The sequence below is a fragment of the Bubalus kerabau genome, chromosome X (genome assembly GCF_029407905.1).
Source record: "Bubalus kerabau isolate K-KA32 ecotype Philippines breed swamp buffalo chromosome X, PCC_UOA_SB_1v2, whole genome shotgun sequence".
Lineage (NCBI taxonomy): Eukaryota > Metazoa > Chordata > Mammalia > Artiodactyla > Bovidae > Bubalus > Bubalus kerabau.
In genome coordinates, this window is record NC_073647.1 from 129,377,968 (window position 1) to 129,398,509 (window position 20,542).

Sequence of the window (20,542 nt, forward strand, 5' to 3'; positions counted from 1 at the left end):
GAGCCACCAATACCGACTTTTGCAGCATCAATATGGCTTGGAGAAGCATTGAAGAGGGAGGAAGATAGAAAAGCATCTCAGGCAGATGGAATATCATGGGCTAATGCCCTGAGAGGAGGCAGTGTGGGACAGCCATGCACAGGATCACACATAGATCCTGTTTGGTTGAGAGTAGAAAACAGATATTCTGGCTATGATGTGGGGGAAGGCAAGACCTGAGACAGGAAGAGCAGCAGGAAGTTGCTGGTGTAATGTTGATGAGAACAGTATTCAGACATACCCTAAATAATAGTAACTAATGCTTCCTGACTTACTACTGTTCGGTATTTAAATTTTGCTACAACCCTCCAACTATTTCCAATTTAAATATGAGGCTTTAAAGGCATAAAGCTGGAGTCTCTTTCCTAGATACTACTAAGTGGCAGAACCAGGGTATATACCATCACCCATTTGATTTACTATTTCTGTTTAGTTGGTTGTGCAAGAATGGGAAGTCAAGGAGCACACTCTGGTTTCTAGTTATGTTAACTGAATAGTAGTAGTATTTATAGAACACTGTTTGGGGAAGGATTGTGGTCAGGAGTTCCTTTTTGTACATACTAATATCTTTGCAAATATCCAGGTGGTGCTGTGTGTAGGCAGTAAACTGTGTGTGTGGAGTCCTAGAGGCAGCTCACATGGTACTTAAGATAGCAATTTGGTAACCATCACCTTTAAATGTTTTTGAAACATTAGTAGTGGGTGCCATTACTGGGCACAAAGATGTAAAATGAGAAGAGAGCAAAATCCAGGCAAGAATTAATGTGACAAGAAAGATGGGTGGAAAACAGGCTATTGTGATGTTATAGAGACCGAGGGGGGGAAAAAAAAGTTTTGATCAGTAGTGTCAGATGCTGCAAAGGTTAGGGGGTATAGAATCCAGAAGATATATTGTCTGCATTTAGCAGTGGAAAGATGATGAAAAGACAATTTCAGTGATCAATGATTTGAGCCAGATTACAGCAGACTTACTGCAGGGAGCAGACTTGGATAGGGAGGCCAGAAAGCCTAAATCTGTGCATGTATGTGTTATCTGTATCTGTATTCTTTTCCTATATTTGTATTTTTTTAGGTTCACTAAGTAGCCTCCATGTTGATGTTGGACATCATTAAAGTGGTCGTAATAGCTATTTTTACCTATGGTTAGGCAGAGTCTTAGACATAGGGTTTAGTTGCCACCTTATAGATACAAAGAGTGTAGACTACTCTTGACAGTCTTGGCTTAGAAGGAAGAAAAGAGAGAGCTTGATGCCCAGTAAAAGTCAACAGATTGCATGCAAAATGAAGGTCACTGCTTATAATTAAGGTCAAATTAGAGTTTACGTGGTATTTTTTTTCTCCTTTTTCTTAAATTTATTTATTTTTAATCAAAGGATAATTCATGGTATTTATTTTTAATTATATACTTATTTTAAATCAGCAAAAGTAATTCAGTATTTTCCTTTAGCATTTTGAAGTTGTAAAATATTCTCTGTAGTTTCTATAGTGCCCCAGACAATGGTATTATTTAAAGTTCAGGGGGGACCTGTGTGCAAGAGACAGATTTCCATGCATCTTAGGAAGATGCTTCTTAGTGCTAGAAATATTTAACCCTATCATGAGTGATCATAGCAGAAATACTATGAGATTGTGTGGTATACACTGAACAGTTTTCCCCTTATAAAAATGGAAAACAGAGACTAAAAAAGGGATCAGTTAATGATATTTGATGGTGCCACTTGATTTATGATTTCATTATTAAGTTCACGAGTTGCCTTTTATTACATGGGTGCCTAACTTGACTTCTACCAGTGAGATTGGGGGTCACTTGCCTCTACTCAAAGTGTGCCCTCAAATCCTGGCATCTTAGCGCCTGCACCAGTTGCACCATAACTGGGTGAGAGCATAGCTAGGCACGTCGGGCTACTGACGGGCCACCAGCATCGTCTTTGAAAACAAAGGATTCTACATGTCCATGTTTGTTTGTTCGGTAATTTCATTTAGACATTGACTTTCCTTTACTCAAACTGCAAATTCAAACCTTTTGACTTCAAAGTACAGGAAGAATGTAAGGCAAACAGGACGTGTTTGATTTGTGGTGTGTTGCCTGATTGTATTACTTCCGACACTCAAAATGATTAACCCCCTTTAGAGGAGTGAGTGACATGTGATAGGCCTTAGGAAAACGTGAGTGATAATATGTAAGTAGGACTTGCAAAGACTTAGAAAAATATGGTCACCAAACAGTAATACTCTATATTTTTTAATGTAGCTGCTGCTTTTTTCAGTTTTTAACTATTAAAACGGAACTGAAGTTTGGGGACTTTTTTGTTGTTGTTTTTAAACCAGTGATTAGCTATATATTACATCAGAAAAATCTTTGGCTAAGTAGAATTCGTCAATGTCTCAACTGTAGAATTTGGTATACTTAGAATATGTAGATCTCTCTATTTTATGGTATTGATGGTTTCTTTTGGAATAAAGTGAAATATGTGAATAAATTTAACCATACTTTAATTTTTTTTTAATAGAAAATGACTGCAGTATTGGAAGACCATTACTATTGGAAGGCCGGTTAGCATCCATTTCCTAAGAGAAACTTGACCTCCATTTGCTCTGGCATGGCGCAAAGCAGTCCACAGCTTGATATGCAGGTTCTCCATGACCTCCGACAACGTTTCCCTGAGATTCCAGAGGGTGTGGTGTCTCAGTGCATGTTACAGGTAGATTACTCGCCAATGATAGTGATATTACATGACAGTTTTCCTTATTAGAGCTGGCTTTGTATTGTAGTGAGAAGAACTCAGTTTTCTTGTTTATGTTGGGGAGACATCTAGAGGAGGATTTCTCAACCATGGCACAGTCGAGATTGTGGGCTAGATATAGTGTCTGTTGTAGGGATCTGCCTGGTTCATTATAGGATGTTTAGGACCTGCTAAATGCCATTAGTATCCCTGCACTTGTGACAACCAAAAATGTTTACATGGCAGACAAAATCTCCGTGTTCCACGGAAGGCAAAATCTTTCCCATTGACAACCAGTGATGTAGAGAAAAGAACAAAAGCATGTAGCAAAAAGAAGAAAAGAGTTTTTATGCATTTCACTTCTTACATTTTGAGCTTTCTGTCATCAGTCCCCAAGTCATTAGAACTGAATTTTGAATTGTAAGATTATCATTATAACTTAATAGACCATATACCTTTTTAAGCCTATTTTTTGAAGTTTTTAGAGCATTCTTGCCCCCCGCCGTTTTTTTTCCTGTTTTTCTAGTTGATAAATGCTCACTAATATCCAATTTTAAGTATAAGACTTCTTTCTTTAATCATGTTAGTTTTGTCCTATTGTCTTCTATTGAAATAAATCTTTCATCTCTGATAGAACATGTCTTCCCACTCAAGGGGCAGCAGAGAAATATGCCTAATGCTCCACCTATTGAGTTTTGCATCGTCCTTCACAGAATCTCAGTGTGTTTGAGGTTGTAGCATTTCCCTAGTTGGTTGAGCTTTGAGAGCAGCAGTTCTACCCTCCCCACTGAATTTGCTTACTCCACCAGTTCAAATTCCACCTTACTGTATGTAATCTGCAAGCTCTCCCTTACAGTGTGAGTTGCCTGGGATATAATATAAACCTAGATGTAGCTGAGGTTATTTGAGGCTAGAGACTTCCAGATCAGTGGTGGTAACAGAGGTGCTTCCTTTGTTTGCAAGCCCTTCTAGTAGGTCTTGTTCTTGTGTTAGAGCTTGTCTTTATTTTCTCACACATAACAATTCCAGTGTGAATTTCCACTCTTAAGCCCCATTTTGGTTTCTGGAGTGAAATCCTTGTAGTGTAAACCACTTCCTAGCAGTCAGTTTCCTAACTTACCTAGGGCTCCACCTAGGTCTGACCTTGTTTTTTTAATATAATTTAATTTAGCCCTTTATTATCTGTAGTCTACTCATGGTTTGTTTTCATCTTACTAAGTTGAAAGAATGGAACTTTTAACTCAGCTCAGTGAAGATGTATTGATAACTTACATTGTCGTCAGTTTTTTTGTCTTTTCTTCATCTGGGATTACTGTTGTTTATCAGTATGGAGACTTATCACCTACTCTCTCTGGAAAATTTCTGTTTGTGGGTAATACATATAAGACATAGTAGTTTACCTTTTTTTCCCTCTAATTGTAGTACAGTTGATTTACAATGTTGTGTTAGTTTCGGGTGAACAGAAAAATGATATAGCTTTTATACATATAAACACACACATATATAAAGCCTTCCTCAGTGATCAGTGCAAAAAAACAGAGGAAAACAATAGAATGGGAAAGACTAGAGATCTCATCAAGAAAATTAGTGATACCAAGGGAACGTTTCATGCAAAGATGGGCACAATTAAAGTCAGAAATGGTATGGACCTAAGAGAAGCAGAAGATATTAAGAAGAGGTGGCAACAACAGACAGAAGAACTGTACGAAAAAGGTCTTCATGACCCAGATAACCACGATGGTGTGATCACTCACCTAGAGCCAGACATCCAGGAATGCAAAGTCAAGTGGGCCTTAGGAAGCATCACTATGAACAAAGCTAGTGGAGGCGATGGAATTCCAGTTGAGCTATTTCAAATCCTAAAAGATGATGCTGTAAAAGTGCTACAGTCAATATGCCAGCAAATCTGGAAAACTCAGCAGTGTCCACAGGGCTAGAAAAGGTCAGCTTTCATTCCAGTCCCAAAGAAAGGCAATGCCAAAGAATGTTCAAACTACTGCACAGTTGCACTCATCTCACATGCCAGCAAAGTAATGCTCAAAATTCTCCAAGCCAAGCTTCAGCAGTACATGATCCATGAACTTCCAAATGTTGAAGCTGGATTTAGAAAAGGCAGAGGAACCAGAGATCAAATTGCCAGTATCCATTGGATCATCAAAAAAGCACAAGAGTTCCAGAAAAACATCTACTTCTGCTTTATTGACTATGCCAAAGCCTTTGACTGTGTGGATCACCACAAACTGGAAAACTCTTCAAGATATGGGAATACCAGACCACCTGACCTGCCTCCTGAGAAATCTATATGCAGGTCAAGAAGCAACAGTTAGAACTGGACATGGAACAACAGACTGGTTCCAAATAGGAAAAGGAGTATGTCAAGGCTGTATATTGTCACCCTGCTTATTTAACTTGTATGCAGAATACATTATACGAAATGCCGGGCTGGATGAAGTAGAAGCTGGAATTAAGATTGCCAGGAGAAATATCAATAACTTCAGATGTGCAGATGACACCACCCTTATGGCAGAAAGTGAAGAGGAATTAAAGAGCCTCTTGAGGAGAGTGAGAAAGTTGGCTTAAAGCTCAACATTCAGAAAAATAAGATCATGCCATCTGGTTCCATCACTTCATGGCAAATAGATGGGGAAACAGTGACAGACTTATTTTTTTGGACTCCAAAATCACTGCAGGTGGTGACTGCAGCCACGAAATTAAAACATGCTTGCCTCTTGGAAGAAAAGCTATGACCATTGTAGACAGCATATTAAAAAGCAGAGACATTACTTTGCTGACAAAGGTCCGTCTAGTCAAAGTTATGGTTTTTCCAGTGGTCATGTATGGATGTGAGAGTTGGACTATAAATATAAAGAAAGCTGAGTGCTGAAGAATTGATGCTTTTGAACTGTGGTGTTGGAGAAGACTCTTGAGAGTCCCTTGGATGGCAAGGAGATCCAACCAGTCCATCCTAAAGGAAATCCATCCTGAATATTCATTGGAAGGACTGATGCTGAAGCTGAAGCTCCAATACTTTGGCCACCTGACGTGAAGAACTGACTCATTGGAAACGACCCTGATTCTGGGAAAGATTGAGGGCAGGAGGACAATGGGAAAACAGAGGATGAAATGGTTGGATGGCATCACTGACTCAATGGACATGAGTTTGAGCAAGCTTCAGGAGTTGATAATGGACAGGGACACTTGGCATGCTGCAGTTCATGGGGTTGTAAAGAGTCGGACACGACTGAGCAGCTGAATATATATATATATATCCCTTGTTTTTCAGATTCTTTTCCACTATAAGTTATTAAAGATGTTGAATATAAGATAGTTCCCTGTGCTATACAGTAGGTCCTTGTTTATCTGTTTTATCCCCAACTCTAAACATATTCCTTCTTCCCTCCCTCTGTTTTTCTCCAGTGGTTTGAATTTAATATACAAGCTTTAAAGCATCCCTCTAGGCTGTCATCCCCCAACGGAGGATCAGTTTTGTGGGATATGATGCCTTATTGCCTCAGTCTTTTCAGGAGTGTTCATATATGTTTTCTTAAAAGTTCTGACCTCTTTGGCTAAACTATTATCATTTTTTATTCATATTTACTGTTTGATAAATTTTTTATTCTTTTTTTCTTTTTAAAACATTTAGCAGGTCTGATACAATGTTTGAATCTGTTGTGGCGTTATTAAAATATTTTCATAAAGAGAACACTTAACCATCTTTTATTTATGGTTTTAAATTTTTCTTCCTAAGAAAATATACTCAGCCTGTCACTTACAGACATGTGTATGAATAGGCTGACTACTTCCAACTTTGTATCATTAGAATTTAGTTCTTTTTTGTGGAAACTAATTCAGTGTAGAAAACATAATTGAAATGAGTCGCCAGTCCAGGTTCGATGCACGATACTGGATGCTTGGGGCTGGTGCACTAGGACGACCCAGAGGGAGGGTATGGGGAGGGAGGAGGAAGGAGGGTTCAGGATGGGGAACACATGTATACCTGTGGTGGATTCATTTCGATATATGGCAAAACCAATACAATATTGTAAAGTTAAAAAATAAAAAAAAAGAAAACATAATTGATAAAAAAATGTCAAATAATAAAGTGGCTGTAACTGCTTTAGATTTCAAATAAAACTCTATAGATTTTGTTCTCCTTTTAATCCATAGATTTATACACACCTTGAAGGAGCTATTTTATTTTCTCTGTTTTTTTTTCTTCCTTTCATGTATCTGCCAGTGGCATTGTCTAGTCAGCAACCAGTTTGAATCTTTTGGCTCCAAATTCACTGATATTTCACTGATATTCACTGATATGTAACAATATCTATCTTCTATCTTAATATCTGTGTCCTCTCCACCCTTGATCAGCATGATTTAAAGCAGGATAAGAAAAAGCCCAAACGTAATTATTTTCTTTTTCAATGTCAACAATTCCTTTTTTCCTTGGTTCGGGTAATGTAAAAAGTGTTTGAAGTTTAGTATCAAAAGATTTATAGAAGGAAAAGGAGGAAAGTTATTGTGGCATTTTGATAAAGTCAATTTGTTGTATTTCTGAGAATTCATCTTACACAGGTTTGCTTGACTGAATTTTCTTTCACTCCTTAAAGTTTCAGTATAGCAATGTACTTTTGGCATCATACAGTAGCCCCTGAAATTACTATATGACAATGGAAAGAGCACTGAGTGTCTGGAAACGAAGAATCTAGAACTGGCTCTCCAGCCAGCTAGTTAAGTACCTGATGTCAAGTCTTGGAACTTCCCAGGCATGTCTTTTTTCATCTGGGAATGAGTTGAGTTGGAGTCAGTAAACCCTAAGAGTTCTCCCTCTAAAATTAAAGCATTTTATGTCATGCTTTTTATTTAGCTGTATTCGGTTCGCAGCAGAAGTGAAGTGTTTGCTTTTATTGCTTTTGATAAAATGTACTTCTCCCTAAAGTACAGTAATATGTGTATATGTGCATATTTTTGTATATATTTATGAAATACAGAGATGGTCATGATAATTGAGAAACTTTAAAAGGGCATGAATAAATGTGTTTTAGACTAATACAATAGTTCTGAATTATATTGTTTAATGGAATACTGCTTTATTGCTGTTGATTGGAACATCTAAAATGGCAGTTTGTTATTTACCATCTTTGTGTGTGTATGTAATTCTAAAAATTGAAATTTTGAAAGTTTACCAAGCTACTTTTGAGCAAGTAAAAACTTTGAGACTGTGGGAATGTGAATGAATTTCATTAAGGCAGTCAAGACTGGGTGGGTTTTGTGTTAAATTACTATAAGTTTGGCAGACTCCTAGAAACATAATTCAAAGAGTGAATTTGTTGTTTTTTTTTTTTACTGATTTCTTCAGTTAACTTAATCTTTCATAATGAAACAGTTGAAGTGATATAGGGATAACTGGTGAAATAAAAAGTATAGGCTGCTTGAGAATTTTTACTGTTTTGAATCTTTAGGAGTTTTATTGTTATTATTTTCACTTTGGGGTTTGTTTGCCTTTTGAAAACTAACGCATGGTTATTTTCCTGTGTATCAGTGTAAATATTAATAATGGATATGACTTATACTTGTAGATTACAGCAAGTGTGGTGAATCCAAGATTAGCCCAACATTGTAATTTGTTGAGATGCAACAAATGTAAGATGAGTCCTGGATTTGGAGTCAGAAAAGTTGGGGTTGAGTCACAAGGTTCATTAGTAGGTACTGTACATTTCTGTAGCAGTAGCAGTAGCGGTAGTACTCGTTATGTGAGCTAAATGTCTGTAAAATAATATGAATGGTTTGGGATCTGCCTTTCAGGATTGATGACCGTGAAGCTTTTTGTGTGTAAAAATACTACGGTCTACTTATTTTCTGACAATTGTGTTTACATAAATCTATGGCAAAGCTTCAGTTCCACTATTAGGATCTGTTAATGTTTGCCAATGTTCTGTGTACCCTTTTTTTTCCCCTAGAATAACAACAATCTGGAAGCCTGTTGCCGAGCCCTTTCCCAGGAGAGTAGTAAATACTTATATATGGAATACCATAGTCCAGATGACAGCAGGATGAATAGAAACCGCCTTTTGCATATTAACCTGGGTATTCATTCTCCTAGTAGCTACCACCCAGGAGATGGCGTGCAACTTAATGGCGGTCGAACGCTGGTACATAGCTCAAGTGATGGACATATTGATCCACAGCATGCAGCAGGTAAACAGCTGATATGTTTAGTTCAGGAACCACACTCAGCTCCAGCTGTTGTCGCTACTACTCCGAACTACAATCCTTTTTTTATGAATGAACAGAACAGAAGTGCAGCTACTCCTCCTTCACAGCCACCTCAACAGCCATCTTCCATGCAAACAGGAATGACTCCATCTGCTATGCAGGGGCCTTCACCACCGCCGCCGCCACCTCCTTCCTACATGCACATACCTCGGTATAGTACCAATCCAATTACTGTTACAGTATCCCAAAACCTCCCTTCTGGACAGACTGTACCAAGAGCTTTACAAATTCTTCCACAAATTCCAAGCAATCTGTATGGGTCTCCTGGTTCTATTTATATTAGACAGACATCTCAGAGTTCATCAGGAAGACAGACTCCTCAAAATACACCTTGGCAGTCCTCACCACAGGGCCCAGTGCCTCATTATAGCCAGCGTCCTTTACCTGTGTATCCACATCAACAAAACTATCCACCTTCTCAGTATTCTCCCAAACAACAGCAGATCCCTCAACCTGCTTACCATTCACCACCTCCTTCTCAGTGTCCTTCACCCTTCAGCTCTCCTCAGCATCAAGTACAACCGTCTCCATTGGGCCACCCCAGTTCTCATGTCTTTATGCCACCTAGTCCTTCAACGACGCCACCCCATCCATATCAACAAGGACCTCCTAGCTATCAGAAACAGGGAAGCCATTCGGTAGCCTATCTCCCATATACAACATCTAGCTTACCCAAAGGATCCATGAAGAAGATAGAAATTACAGTCGAACCCTCTCAGAGATCTGGAACAGCCATGAATAGGAGTCCTTCACCTATCAGTAACCAGCCATCTCCACGGAATCAGCACTCATTGTACACAGCCACCACACCACCGTCAAGTTCTCCTTCCAGAGGGATATCCAGTCAACCGAAACCTCCGTTTACTGTCAATCCTGTGTATATTACATATACACAGCCCACTGGACCTTCTTGTGCTCCATCACCATCTCCTCGGATGATACCAAACCCAACGACCGTTTTTAAAATCACTGTAGGCCGAGCCATGACTGAAAATCTGTTAAATTTAGTGGACCAAGAAGAACGTTCTGCAGCCCCAGAACCTATCCAGCCCATTTCAGTGATACCAGGCTCTGGGGGAGAAAAGGGAAGCCATAAATATCAGAGAAGTTCCAGTTCTGGATCTGATGACTATGCTTATACACAAGGTAATTTCAGCCCTTTTATATGACATGTCTTTGTGGGGCGATGGCAATCTCCTACTCAAAGTAAATAATTTATATTAGGTGTTTAATTAATGTACTATGTATTAAATATTTGGCAGTAGCATTGCTGTTAAGAATAGGGTTAGTGCTTCAGAATCATCTACAGATTTTACTTTAAAATAGAAAAATGCAGTCATGATAAGAGTGCCTTCAAAGACTATGTTAAGAAGTGCATTCATTGGGAGAAAATCATAGGCCAGTGAAATCAACATGGTCCAAAACACCAACTACAGAGTAGGAAAAAGCGACTCAGAGGGTGGCCTAAAGCTTATCACAGGGAAAAATTTAAATATTTTTTAAGTGGATGGACTGAAGGGGGTGAGGAAGTTTTAAGTATTGTGTATTTACGGAAAGTAGGGTTGGTAATGAAAAACATTATTGAGGTAGTTCACAGTGGATCTAACTCAGTATAAAGAGAAGAAAGTATCTTAAAAGTTTGTTAAAAGATAGGGGAGAATTGACTATTCTTTTAGTATATGTGAAATGACACCCAGGGATCGTTAAAGAGAATTTTAGGGAAACTAAGGACAATAGAAGAGGAGGAATGTATAGATGATATTATTTTGGCAGAAGGAACCAGATCCAAATTAAAGCACACAGGAAGGCCAAATCACATTAGCAAGACTTTAGAATAAATGTCAACTGAAGTTGAATGACCGGGGTCTTTATGGGTATTTCATACATTAGCCATGCATGTACAGATGTCCCTGTCACTTGTTCAGTGTTATTTTCTGCAATGACTTTGTCTGTAATGCTATATAGCTTTGCTGTTACATCAGCGAGCAAGGATGGAGAGGTTAGCAAAGCAATTGAAACTTGAGAAAGAGGAGCTAGAGCGCTTGAAGGCAGAAGTTAATGGTATGGAGCATGACCTGATGCAGAGGCGGCTCAGAAGGGTCAGCTGCACCACGGCGATCCCAACGGTAAGTAGGATCTACTAGGATGTATTAGGCGGGGGCCAGGGGGCATGTTGCCTGTCTGGGCTGCTGCTTCTGATGTTAAGTTCTCTTCCTGGTAGCGTTTTGTTCTGTCAGCAGCACATGAAGGATGTTTGCCTTTTGTTCTCAGCCAAATAAATGGATAGTTTCTTTTGTTCTCTTGGGGGAATTCCATAGTTTCATGAGTATTTTAAAGCTCATCACTATAGATTGCTTTCTGTTAGAATAGAAATGAGAAGTAAAACTTGACCAAACGCTTTATAAGTGTTCACAGGTATTCATTTAGCTTTTGTGTATTATGTACATATATATTTAAGACAGTTATTTTTCTCAGTACATTCATGTACATGAGTTAGAGCAAGATCGATATGCATCTTGGGAAAGTGTTGACTCTAGATCATTATCAAGCAGAGTAATTTTGAAGTGTAGATAATTGTAGAAACTAAGATAACAGTATGAATAGGAGTTGTAACAGGGGTTATAGAAGTACTATCATGCATAGATTTGGGCCACATACTGTTAACAAATTGGTAGCTATGTAAGTTCAACAGTTCTTAAAAACCTCGGACCCCAAATATCATTTGACTCTTCAACATTGATTTAGCAAGCAATTTTTTCAGCTTATGAGTGTGGTCCAAAGTGAGGAGTTTAGTGTATACCTGCTAGAGGGAAGAATCGAGCCATCCCTCAAGAAAAAACTTGAATACTATATATGGTAAGTGATCTGTGAGGTTGAGTGAGAAGTCACTTCAGCTAGTGGATCTGTGTCCTCCATGTACTTTGCTCTCACTAGTCGCCCTCTAAAGCGCTCTGTGTAGAACTCTTGTGTGTTCTTGAGGAAGCAACTTGCTCTATTCTTTTACCTGAAGGCATTCTTAACCTCTTTTGACCAAGGTTAAGTTCAGAGACAAAGGAGGGAAAGAGAAGCTAAGGGTTTGGGAGCTGCTAGCTGATATAGTGGTTAGGACTTTGCCCCCGAAGGCAAGGGATATGGGTTTGATTCCTGGTTAGGGAAGTAAGATACTAGCTCTAATGGGAGACGACAGGAGACTTGGGGACTGCCAAGGTGATGCCATATCCTTCTCTAGCACCCCTGGAGACTTAGGGATTGCAAACCTCATGCAGTATCCTTCTTTAGCATCCTCTCAGGAGACTTGGGGACTGCCAACCTAATGCCATATTCTTTTCTAGCATCACAGGATACTTAGGGATTACAAACGTCATGCAATATCCCTTCTCTAGCATCATCTCAGGAGACAGGAGATGCCTAAGGGATGGCAAACCTCATGCACTATCCTCTCCCATCGTCTCTGGAGACTTAGGGACTGCCAACCTGATGTCGTATCCTTCTCTAGCATTGTCTCAGGAGACTTAGGCATCACAAACCTTATACAGTATCCTTCTCTAGCATCATATCAGGAGACAGGAGACTGAGACGACTTAAGGATGGCAAACCTCACGCAGTATCCTTCTCTAGCTTCGTCTCAGGAGATGACTTAGGGATGGCAAACCTCTTGCACTATCCTCTCCCATCATCTCAGGAGACAGCAGACGTATGGACTGCCAACCTGATGCCATATCCTTTTCTAGCATCACAGGAGACAGGAGACTTAGGGATTGCAAACCGCATGCAGTATCCCTTCTCTAGCATCATCTGAGGAGACAGGAGATGCCTAAGGGATGGCAAACCTGATGATGCAGTTCTCCTACATCATCTCAGAAGACTTAGGGATGGCAAGCCTGATACAGTATCCTTCTCTAGCATCATCACAAGAGACTTGGGGACTGTAAACCTGTTGCAGTATCCTTCTCTAGCATCCCAGGAGACAGGAGATTTAAGGATTGCACACCTGATCCAATATCCTTCTCTTGCATTCATCTCTGGAGACAGGAGACTTAGGGATTGCAAACCTCATTCATTATCCTTCTGTAGAAACCCTCTATGGAGACAGGAAGCTTATTGTGTACAAACCTCATTCATTATCCTGCTATAGAAATGCTCTATAGATACAGAAGAGAGGAGACTCACTGATTACAAATCTGATTCATTTTCCTTTCTTAGAATCCCTCTATGGAGACAGGATACAGGAGACACTTTTATTGATTACAAACCTGATTCATTGTGCATCTATAGAATACCTCTGTGGAGATAGGAGACTTATTTATTAGAAACCTGATTCATTATCCTTCTATAGAATCCCTCTTTGTAGACAGGTAACAGGAGCCGTATTGATTACAAACCTGATTTAGTATCCTTCTCTAGAATCTGTGTATATAGACAGGATACACAAGACAGGAGGCACAGGCAACAGTAGACAGGCGATTCAGAAAACAGGAGTCACAGGAGACTGTCAAGAACAGACAAAGGAGACAGGAGATAACACTTATTTATTACACACCTAATTCATTATCCTTGTATAGAATCCCTCTATGGAGACAGGAAAACAGGAAATGACACCCTTTTATTGATTACAAACTTGATACATTACCCTTCTATAGAAACCCTCTATGGAGACAGGGAAAGAAGATGACAGTTCTATTGATTACAAACCTGATATATTATCCTTCTATAGACTCCCTCTATGGAGACAGGAGATACTTGATTACAAACATGATTCATCATACTTCAATTCAAAATCAATTTTATGATGAAAAAACCCTCCCAGTGCACATGTGACTTTGAATCCCTCTTCTCCTATTTCACTTATACCTCCTTGGATAAGCTACTTTCTTTATATTTGGTCTCTCTTCTACAATATCCACGACTACCCATCTCATAGAATTTTTTTACATATCCAGAAGAACCTAAGATAATATACATTACACAGTTTATATAATGCTTAACAAATAGTCTTCTTACTACATAATTTTGATTTACAAGACAGTGGAAAAATGTGCTTAAATCTGAAATGTTTTGAAAATATTTGATTTTCTTTTCACTTTAGGAACCTGTATAACATATAAATGTCAAAGCATTTAGTCAGAATTCCCTTTTTGTTCCTAGAGGCTCATAGCTAATGCTTATATGGCTTCTTTAACCAGTAGTGCATGAACACCTGGTTAGAAACCCATGTGCCTCATCAAACTGAAATGCATATTTGTGACCAACTATAGGTACAGTTGCAGAAACTTAGAGGATCAGCAAAATAATCTTTCCAAGGAGGACTGAAGTTGAAAAATGCCTAATAGCCATCATTTCTCTCAGGCTGTTGTTTGCAAAGCCTTTTATTAAATGCTGTGAGATATGTCATCGCTTAACCACATCTGTATGCAAAAAGACATACATAGATCCATGAACCTGTACATGGGGGAAGAAAAGCTAATGTAACACAGTGAATCAATAGTGCTGGCCAACTACATGGTAATGATATTAACTACTTTGAGAGTTCTGAGATAGAACTCTGTTAGCTTTTTCCTAGTAGAGTTCAAAGATGTGACAACTGCATGGAGAAGGGGGAAATTTAAGTTATACCCTGAAGGATAAACAAGATTTTACTCATCAGCGCTTCCACTTACTCCATCCCACAAGTTTTTTCCTCTTCATTGGTCTTCTGATTAATTGGGTGGTGGCATCAACCCACCCACAGTCCCGGATGCATAATCAAGGCAAAACCATGAAAGAACATCACTGGTCTTTGAACTTCTTCTCTCTGACAAATATTCTCCAACTGATAGAACAGGTGAATTAAGGTATTTCTGCCACGTTTTGTACAACAAGCTATTTTTTTCCTTAGAAATGTCAGATGTTAAGTATTCTGGAATTTTACAAACAAGCAAGGTTAAATGACACCAAACCCATCTTGAAACCCCACCTTCATGAAAATACAGTATAGTTTCCTACAAATAGTAGTAATGGTCCAGAAACAGCTATTGTCCCCTCACTCCAAAGCTGTTAGGAGGCATAGGAATCTGACAGAAAAAATCATAGTTCAGTGAGTACCAAGGGTTCTGGTGTCTTTGAAAATGAGCATGTTGACAAGAGCCTTTTGGTTGTTACTAGCAAATGTGCAGTGGCCTCTTGACTATAACGTTTATTATAGTTATTTCCATACCTGATTACACAGCTTCAGTGTCCAAGACCACTCTGCCTGAAATAGCCCCCTCTGCCCGCAAATATGTTAGAAGGATTTGCTCCTTTAGGTACTTGACTTTCTCCAAAATTCTACAAAGCAAAGACTAGATTCTTTCATATATTCCTGGGAAGACAGCATCACTTTTTGAAACCCTTGAACAAGTGCTTTACTACAATGCTCAGATGTGTTTTATACTTTTAATAGTTAATATAGACAAGATGTAAGCATTTATTTCACATGTTAACACAGGAATGAGAAGAGCAATCCATGATAAGTATTTCTCAATGATGTTTTTGTTCCCCTATCATTCGAAGGGATTGCTGCACTTATTATAGACTGCCTGTTACATTACTTTTTTAAAACTTTTGACACCACCTAATTTAATGGACATTCCCTGATATTCTGAGATATCCTAACAGGATAGTATCTTGCATCATTCGGAATTAACCCATTTCCTAGATTTTCCTTCACTTTTATATTTAGCTTTTTAGTAAAACACCATGTTTAGCAGAAGATGATTTTCTTCTGTCTTCCTGTGATAGCAGATATTTATCTTTTACTTCATGTAGTTACAGTCACCTTAGTAAGTGGTTTCCTAGCTGTACTGTGCTGAAAGCTTCATTACCTCTAGAGTCTAAACTCGTAACTTCATTTTTTACTGTACATATATGTGAATAGTAAAGACATTCAGAACTTTGGGGGAAGTAGAGGCTTCCAAAAAGCTTTACCTAATCGAAGAATAGGGCTCTCTTCACATTTCAGTGTCTCAAGGTCATGTCAAGTCAGAAAGAAACAGACTTGGGGGGAGAATGGAATCTATTTGTTCCTGCAATTTCCATGCACTAGGTTACTAGCTTTCTTTTATGTAGGAAAAACAGAAGATGCAAAGATTTCTAGAGAAGTTTCTAAAGAAGACTTCTATATAAATCCTGGATCTGCCCATTACGAGTTTTTAAGAACCTTGGGAAAATTATATAACCTGTTTGTGCCTCAGCTTCATCATATATACCCTGGGGGTGATATCAGTACTTACCTGGGAAGATAATGTTGAGGCAAGAGTGAGAGACTTCTGGCGAACATAGTGCCTGACAGTTAGTAACTATTCATTAAAAGAAGTTCCACTGTAATTTTTACCAGCCTTGACAAGACTAAAATCATGGAAACTGCTTGTTTACAAGGTTGTTGCTTAGTTTCCCTTACCATGCAAATGTAGAAAGAATATATTCTCAATGCTCTGTGATTAATATATGGTAGTATTTGTATGAGAGAACATAGTGTAGTATGATAGCCCCGCCACATTATGTGAGGATTTTGTTTTTATGTGTCCATATTGATGTCACCATTTCACCTATTCCTTGGAAAACATAGGTATAAAGCCTTCTTAAACATGCCCTTTAAGGGATTAAGGCCATTTTCTTGGTAATAACCTATCAGAACAGTTAACATGAATACTAGTTCTTAAATGTTGGGCTTGATAATGACTTTCCCACAATTGCTATTTTGGGTCCTTTCTTACTAGCCTGAGGAAATGACAAGATTGAGAAGCATGAACAGACAACTCCAGATAAATGTTGACTGTACACTGAAAGAAGTCGACCTCCTTCAATCTAGAGGTATAGACTTGATTATTTGGTAAACCATAAGTAATACTGTCGTGTGTTATGCTGCTTCAATAGCAATCATTTTGGTTTTACAGATCTAATGGGTAAAAACTACCTTTTACAAGACCACAGTCCTGGTATAGACATCCCTCACCCCACAGTCAGATCAGATTTGGGTGATCAAAAATAATTTTACTTATACAGCTTCATCATTAAGTTCTTACCGTTTAGACTGTTTGATGGTGGCACTCTATATTTATCATCTTTTAGTCATAGACTGTTTCATAAACTGTTGGGTTTTATTTCTAAAACACAGTAGATTTATGTGATAGTCATCTAAGATGTCTGTGCAAACAGGGATCCCAACTCAGAACATCAGATTACTCAGTTTAAAAGGAAAATCTGTATTCCGTTTTCTTTGTTATCTGTAACATGAAAACATTCAACTGTATCTTAGAGATTTTATTTTTGTGGCTTTCTTATTGAAGTCTACTACAGTAAAAGCTCCCTGAGTTCACTTTGATTTACTCAGCTCACCAGGTTAGAGATATGCTTCATTTTCCTCTCTAAAATATCCAGCCATGAAGCTGCATTCTGGCAAGTCCACGTACTATTGCTCCCATCAGTTGAATTGTCTGCTTACCAACAGACAGTTGTGCCTGTTCTCAAACCTGCTTAGATTACAAAAGGATGGTAACTGGCATAATGTTTTTAAAATGGATATGGATGTAAGAAATGCTGCTTTTTCTATTAAAACGATAAGCAGATGCTTTATAAAGACTCAAGGGCAGACACTACAAAAACAGAGAGAGTGTGAATTAGATATAGTTAAAACAACTGAAAAGGGCTATGAAGGAAGATCATAAACATCTAATAGGATTCCAGTCTCAAATTAACTGTTCTTAAAATATCTTTTTTGCTGCATTCTAAAATGAAAACAGGAAATTATAGATCGCGGTACAGCAAACTAGCCTGCTCTCTGTTTTTGTAAATAGTTTCAGTGGAACATAGCCACACCCATTTCTCTACATATTGCCTGAGCCTGCTTTTGTGTTTGAACACCACAGTTGAGGGATTACAACTGTATTTCAGGTCTACAAAACTTAAAATGTTTATTGTCTGGCCCTTTACAGTAAAAGTTTGCTCACCCCTACTTTAGGTCATCATTACAGGTAGAGTTTATTTCTGAAAGACAATATAGAAGTCTGGTCAACACACACAAAGAAAAGGTCTTGGTCTAACATTGAAATATTGCTTTGATCCTATTTTTCTATCCTTAAGGTTGCTGTGTAATTAATTGTTAACAATTCTGTGTGCGAGTCAGCCAACCCAACATTACTTACTGTTCTAAATTATGGCAGCTAAGAGAGCTTCTACTCTCTTTTCAAGTACCCCATTACCATTTTAAAGCAAGATTACACAGTAGAGGCAGGAGAATAAAAAGATATGGAACTTTGTGCAGTAGGCAGAAGCACATTTCCATGTGAAACTTGGGCACTCTGGTTGAGTACCCTTATTTTCAGAATCCTGGGAACTCTACAGCCTAGTAGCTGTAAACAGTGAAAGACACTGTATGGGAGATTATACAAACCACTGTTACTATATTAGAAGGTTGCATCCATTATTTTGTTTCTGTGTTCTTTGAAGATAAACAAGAATCCCTGAAACATTGCATTAGGATATTTTTGGTAAAGGCCTTATAGGATCTAGAAATGAAAGCAGCAGCTGTAACTCAAGAAATTGAAGAAATAACATATACAGCATCTTAAACCATAAAAAGATCTAATAAATAAATTAAGTACCATTATGGCTTTCATGAGCCATCATGGGATTTGTTTTCAGAAAATTATTAAACACAGCATAACTAAATGGCATAAAAGTACTTCTATAATAGGACCTGCAAGGAAAACTGTTCTTAAGGTTTTATAAACAAAGACCTACCTGTGTTTTTGGTCTCCAGTGGGCCACAAAGAGCTCTTTTTGGTGCTGTATTAGTCACTCAGTGGTGTCCGACTGTGTGACCTCAGGGACTGTAGCCTGCGAGGCTCCTCTGTCCATGGAACGCTCCAGGCAAGAATACTGGAGTGACTTGCCATTTCCTTCTCCAGGGCGTCTTCCCGACCCAAGGGTCGAATCTGGGTCTGTTGCATTGTAGGCAGATTCTAATCTCCCTTCATAAGGGGTCCAAATATATCTACTTTATATATACTAAGTTCCATTCTTACATTCTCTGGAAAATTTTGTACTGAGTTTCCAACCTTAACTTTTCATCTAGAGATTCTAGACATTTTCTGACATGCAGCATTTGGATTTGATAGTTATCAGTACATGACTTGATAAAAGGCAGCTTTATTTTTACTTTTGGTGAGCAAAACTTTCTTGGGGAAAATAACAGGGTTTAAAATTCAGGAGATTCAATGTATTTAAGCTATCAGTACCACACAACATCCTCTGTGAATAAGCATGGATACAGTTTAAAAGCTTAACTGGAACTGTGCAGAACTACTGGCAGGTTGCAATGACAAGTTCACAGATGTGAACATAGGACCCAAAGCTGGCATTGGATCAAAACCGACCTTAGAGGAATCATGTCAGGAAAAGAAGCTGAAACAGAAACTGTATCAAGGAGTAAACAGTTTAAATGAGAGAGATGAGATTGTTCTATTATTCTGAAATTGACAGCATATCATTTTTTTTTATTGATAAGTCTATGGGCAACGTTCGGAGAAGGAAATGGCAACCCACTCCAGTATTCTTGCCTGGAGAATCCCAGGGACAGAGAAGCCTGGTGGGCAGCCATCTATGGGGTCACGCAGAGTCAGACACAACTGAAGCGACTTAGCAGTAGCAACAGCATAGGCAACATTTAAGATTATCCTTTTCTTAAAGATTGGAATCCCTAAACTGCTAATATCATAACAACTTCAATAATCTTTGTCAATGTATATGTATAGCTTCTTCTTTACCTGAATTTATAATGAATAAAAATTTAAGGTAAATACAACAGACATAAACATAAGCTGTGTCATGGTTTTGTTTATTAACATCAAAACAAACAGGGAATCAGTTCAGTCATCCTTTCATTTCTCTTCTTCATTTACCTAGCTGTGCCACATACTTAATCCTGTGAAAAGAGATAAGCTTTATAGTTAAAAAATGTTCCTTTACGTGATAGACTGTAGAAGGACACTTGGGTCCTTTCTGACAATGCTTAAATGCTTTCAGTGAGAGAACAGTAGGATAGTATAATGAATTATAAACTCCTGGAAAACCAGCTCCCCTTTTTACATATTTTTTTTTCCTCCTATATTTTCCCTAACAAAAAAATGCATATAACAGGAGAAAGACCCCTAAATGCCTACTGATTTTATTTTCTTTATAGGAAACTTTGATCCAAAAGCTATGAATAACTTTTATGACAACATAGAACCTGGTCCAGTTGTACCACCCAAGCCACCTAAAAAAGGTGAGTAGCAAAATGTCACAGACATCACAGAAATGCATGTGAAAACCATTTTGGAGTTCATCTAAAAAGCTAAAGAAATTTAATTAGAGATAGCATTTTAAATGTTATGCTATTGATAAACTGTACTTTCTAAAAAACTACAAAACTCACTCTGAGAGTTATTGTCAAGGGTAACTAAAATGGAATATATAATTTATTTTTTTTAAATAGCTTTCAGTTCAGTTCA

At 38.2% G+C, this 20,542-nt stretch overlaps 1 protein-coding gene across 14 annotated transcripts in view; it reads left to right on the forward strand.

The window, feature by feature from the left end:
* The window catches only part of TAB3 (TGF-beta activated kinase 1 (MAP3K7) binding protein 3), a 95,259-nt gene that overhangs the window by 56,655 nt on the left and 18,062 nt on the right, over nt 1-20,542 (forward strand). For all 14 annotated transcript variants that reach the window (XM_055564273.1, XM_055564272.1, XM_055564278.1 and 11 more), the window contains 5 exons: nt 2,550-2,741; nt 8,720-10,181; nt 11,001-11,161; nt 16,769-16,862; nt 20,233-20,316. In XM_055564273.1, the coding sequence (XP_055420248.1) occupies nt 2,640-2,741; nt 8,720-10,181; nt 11,001-11,161; nt 16,769-16,862; nt 20,233-20,316 (1,903 nt within the window). In that variant the 5' untranslated portion in view covers nt 2,550-2,639. The remainder of the gene's footprint in view (nt 1-2,549; nt 2,742-8,719; nt 10,182-11,000; nt 11,162-16,768; nt 16,863-20,232; nt 20,317-20,542) is intronic.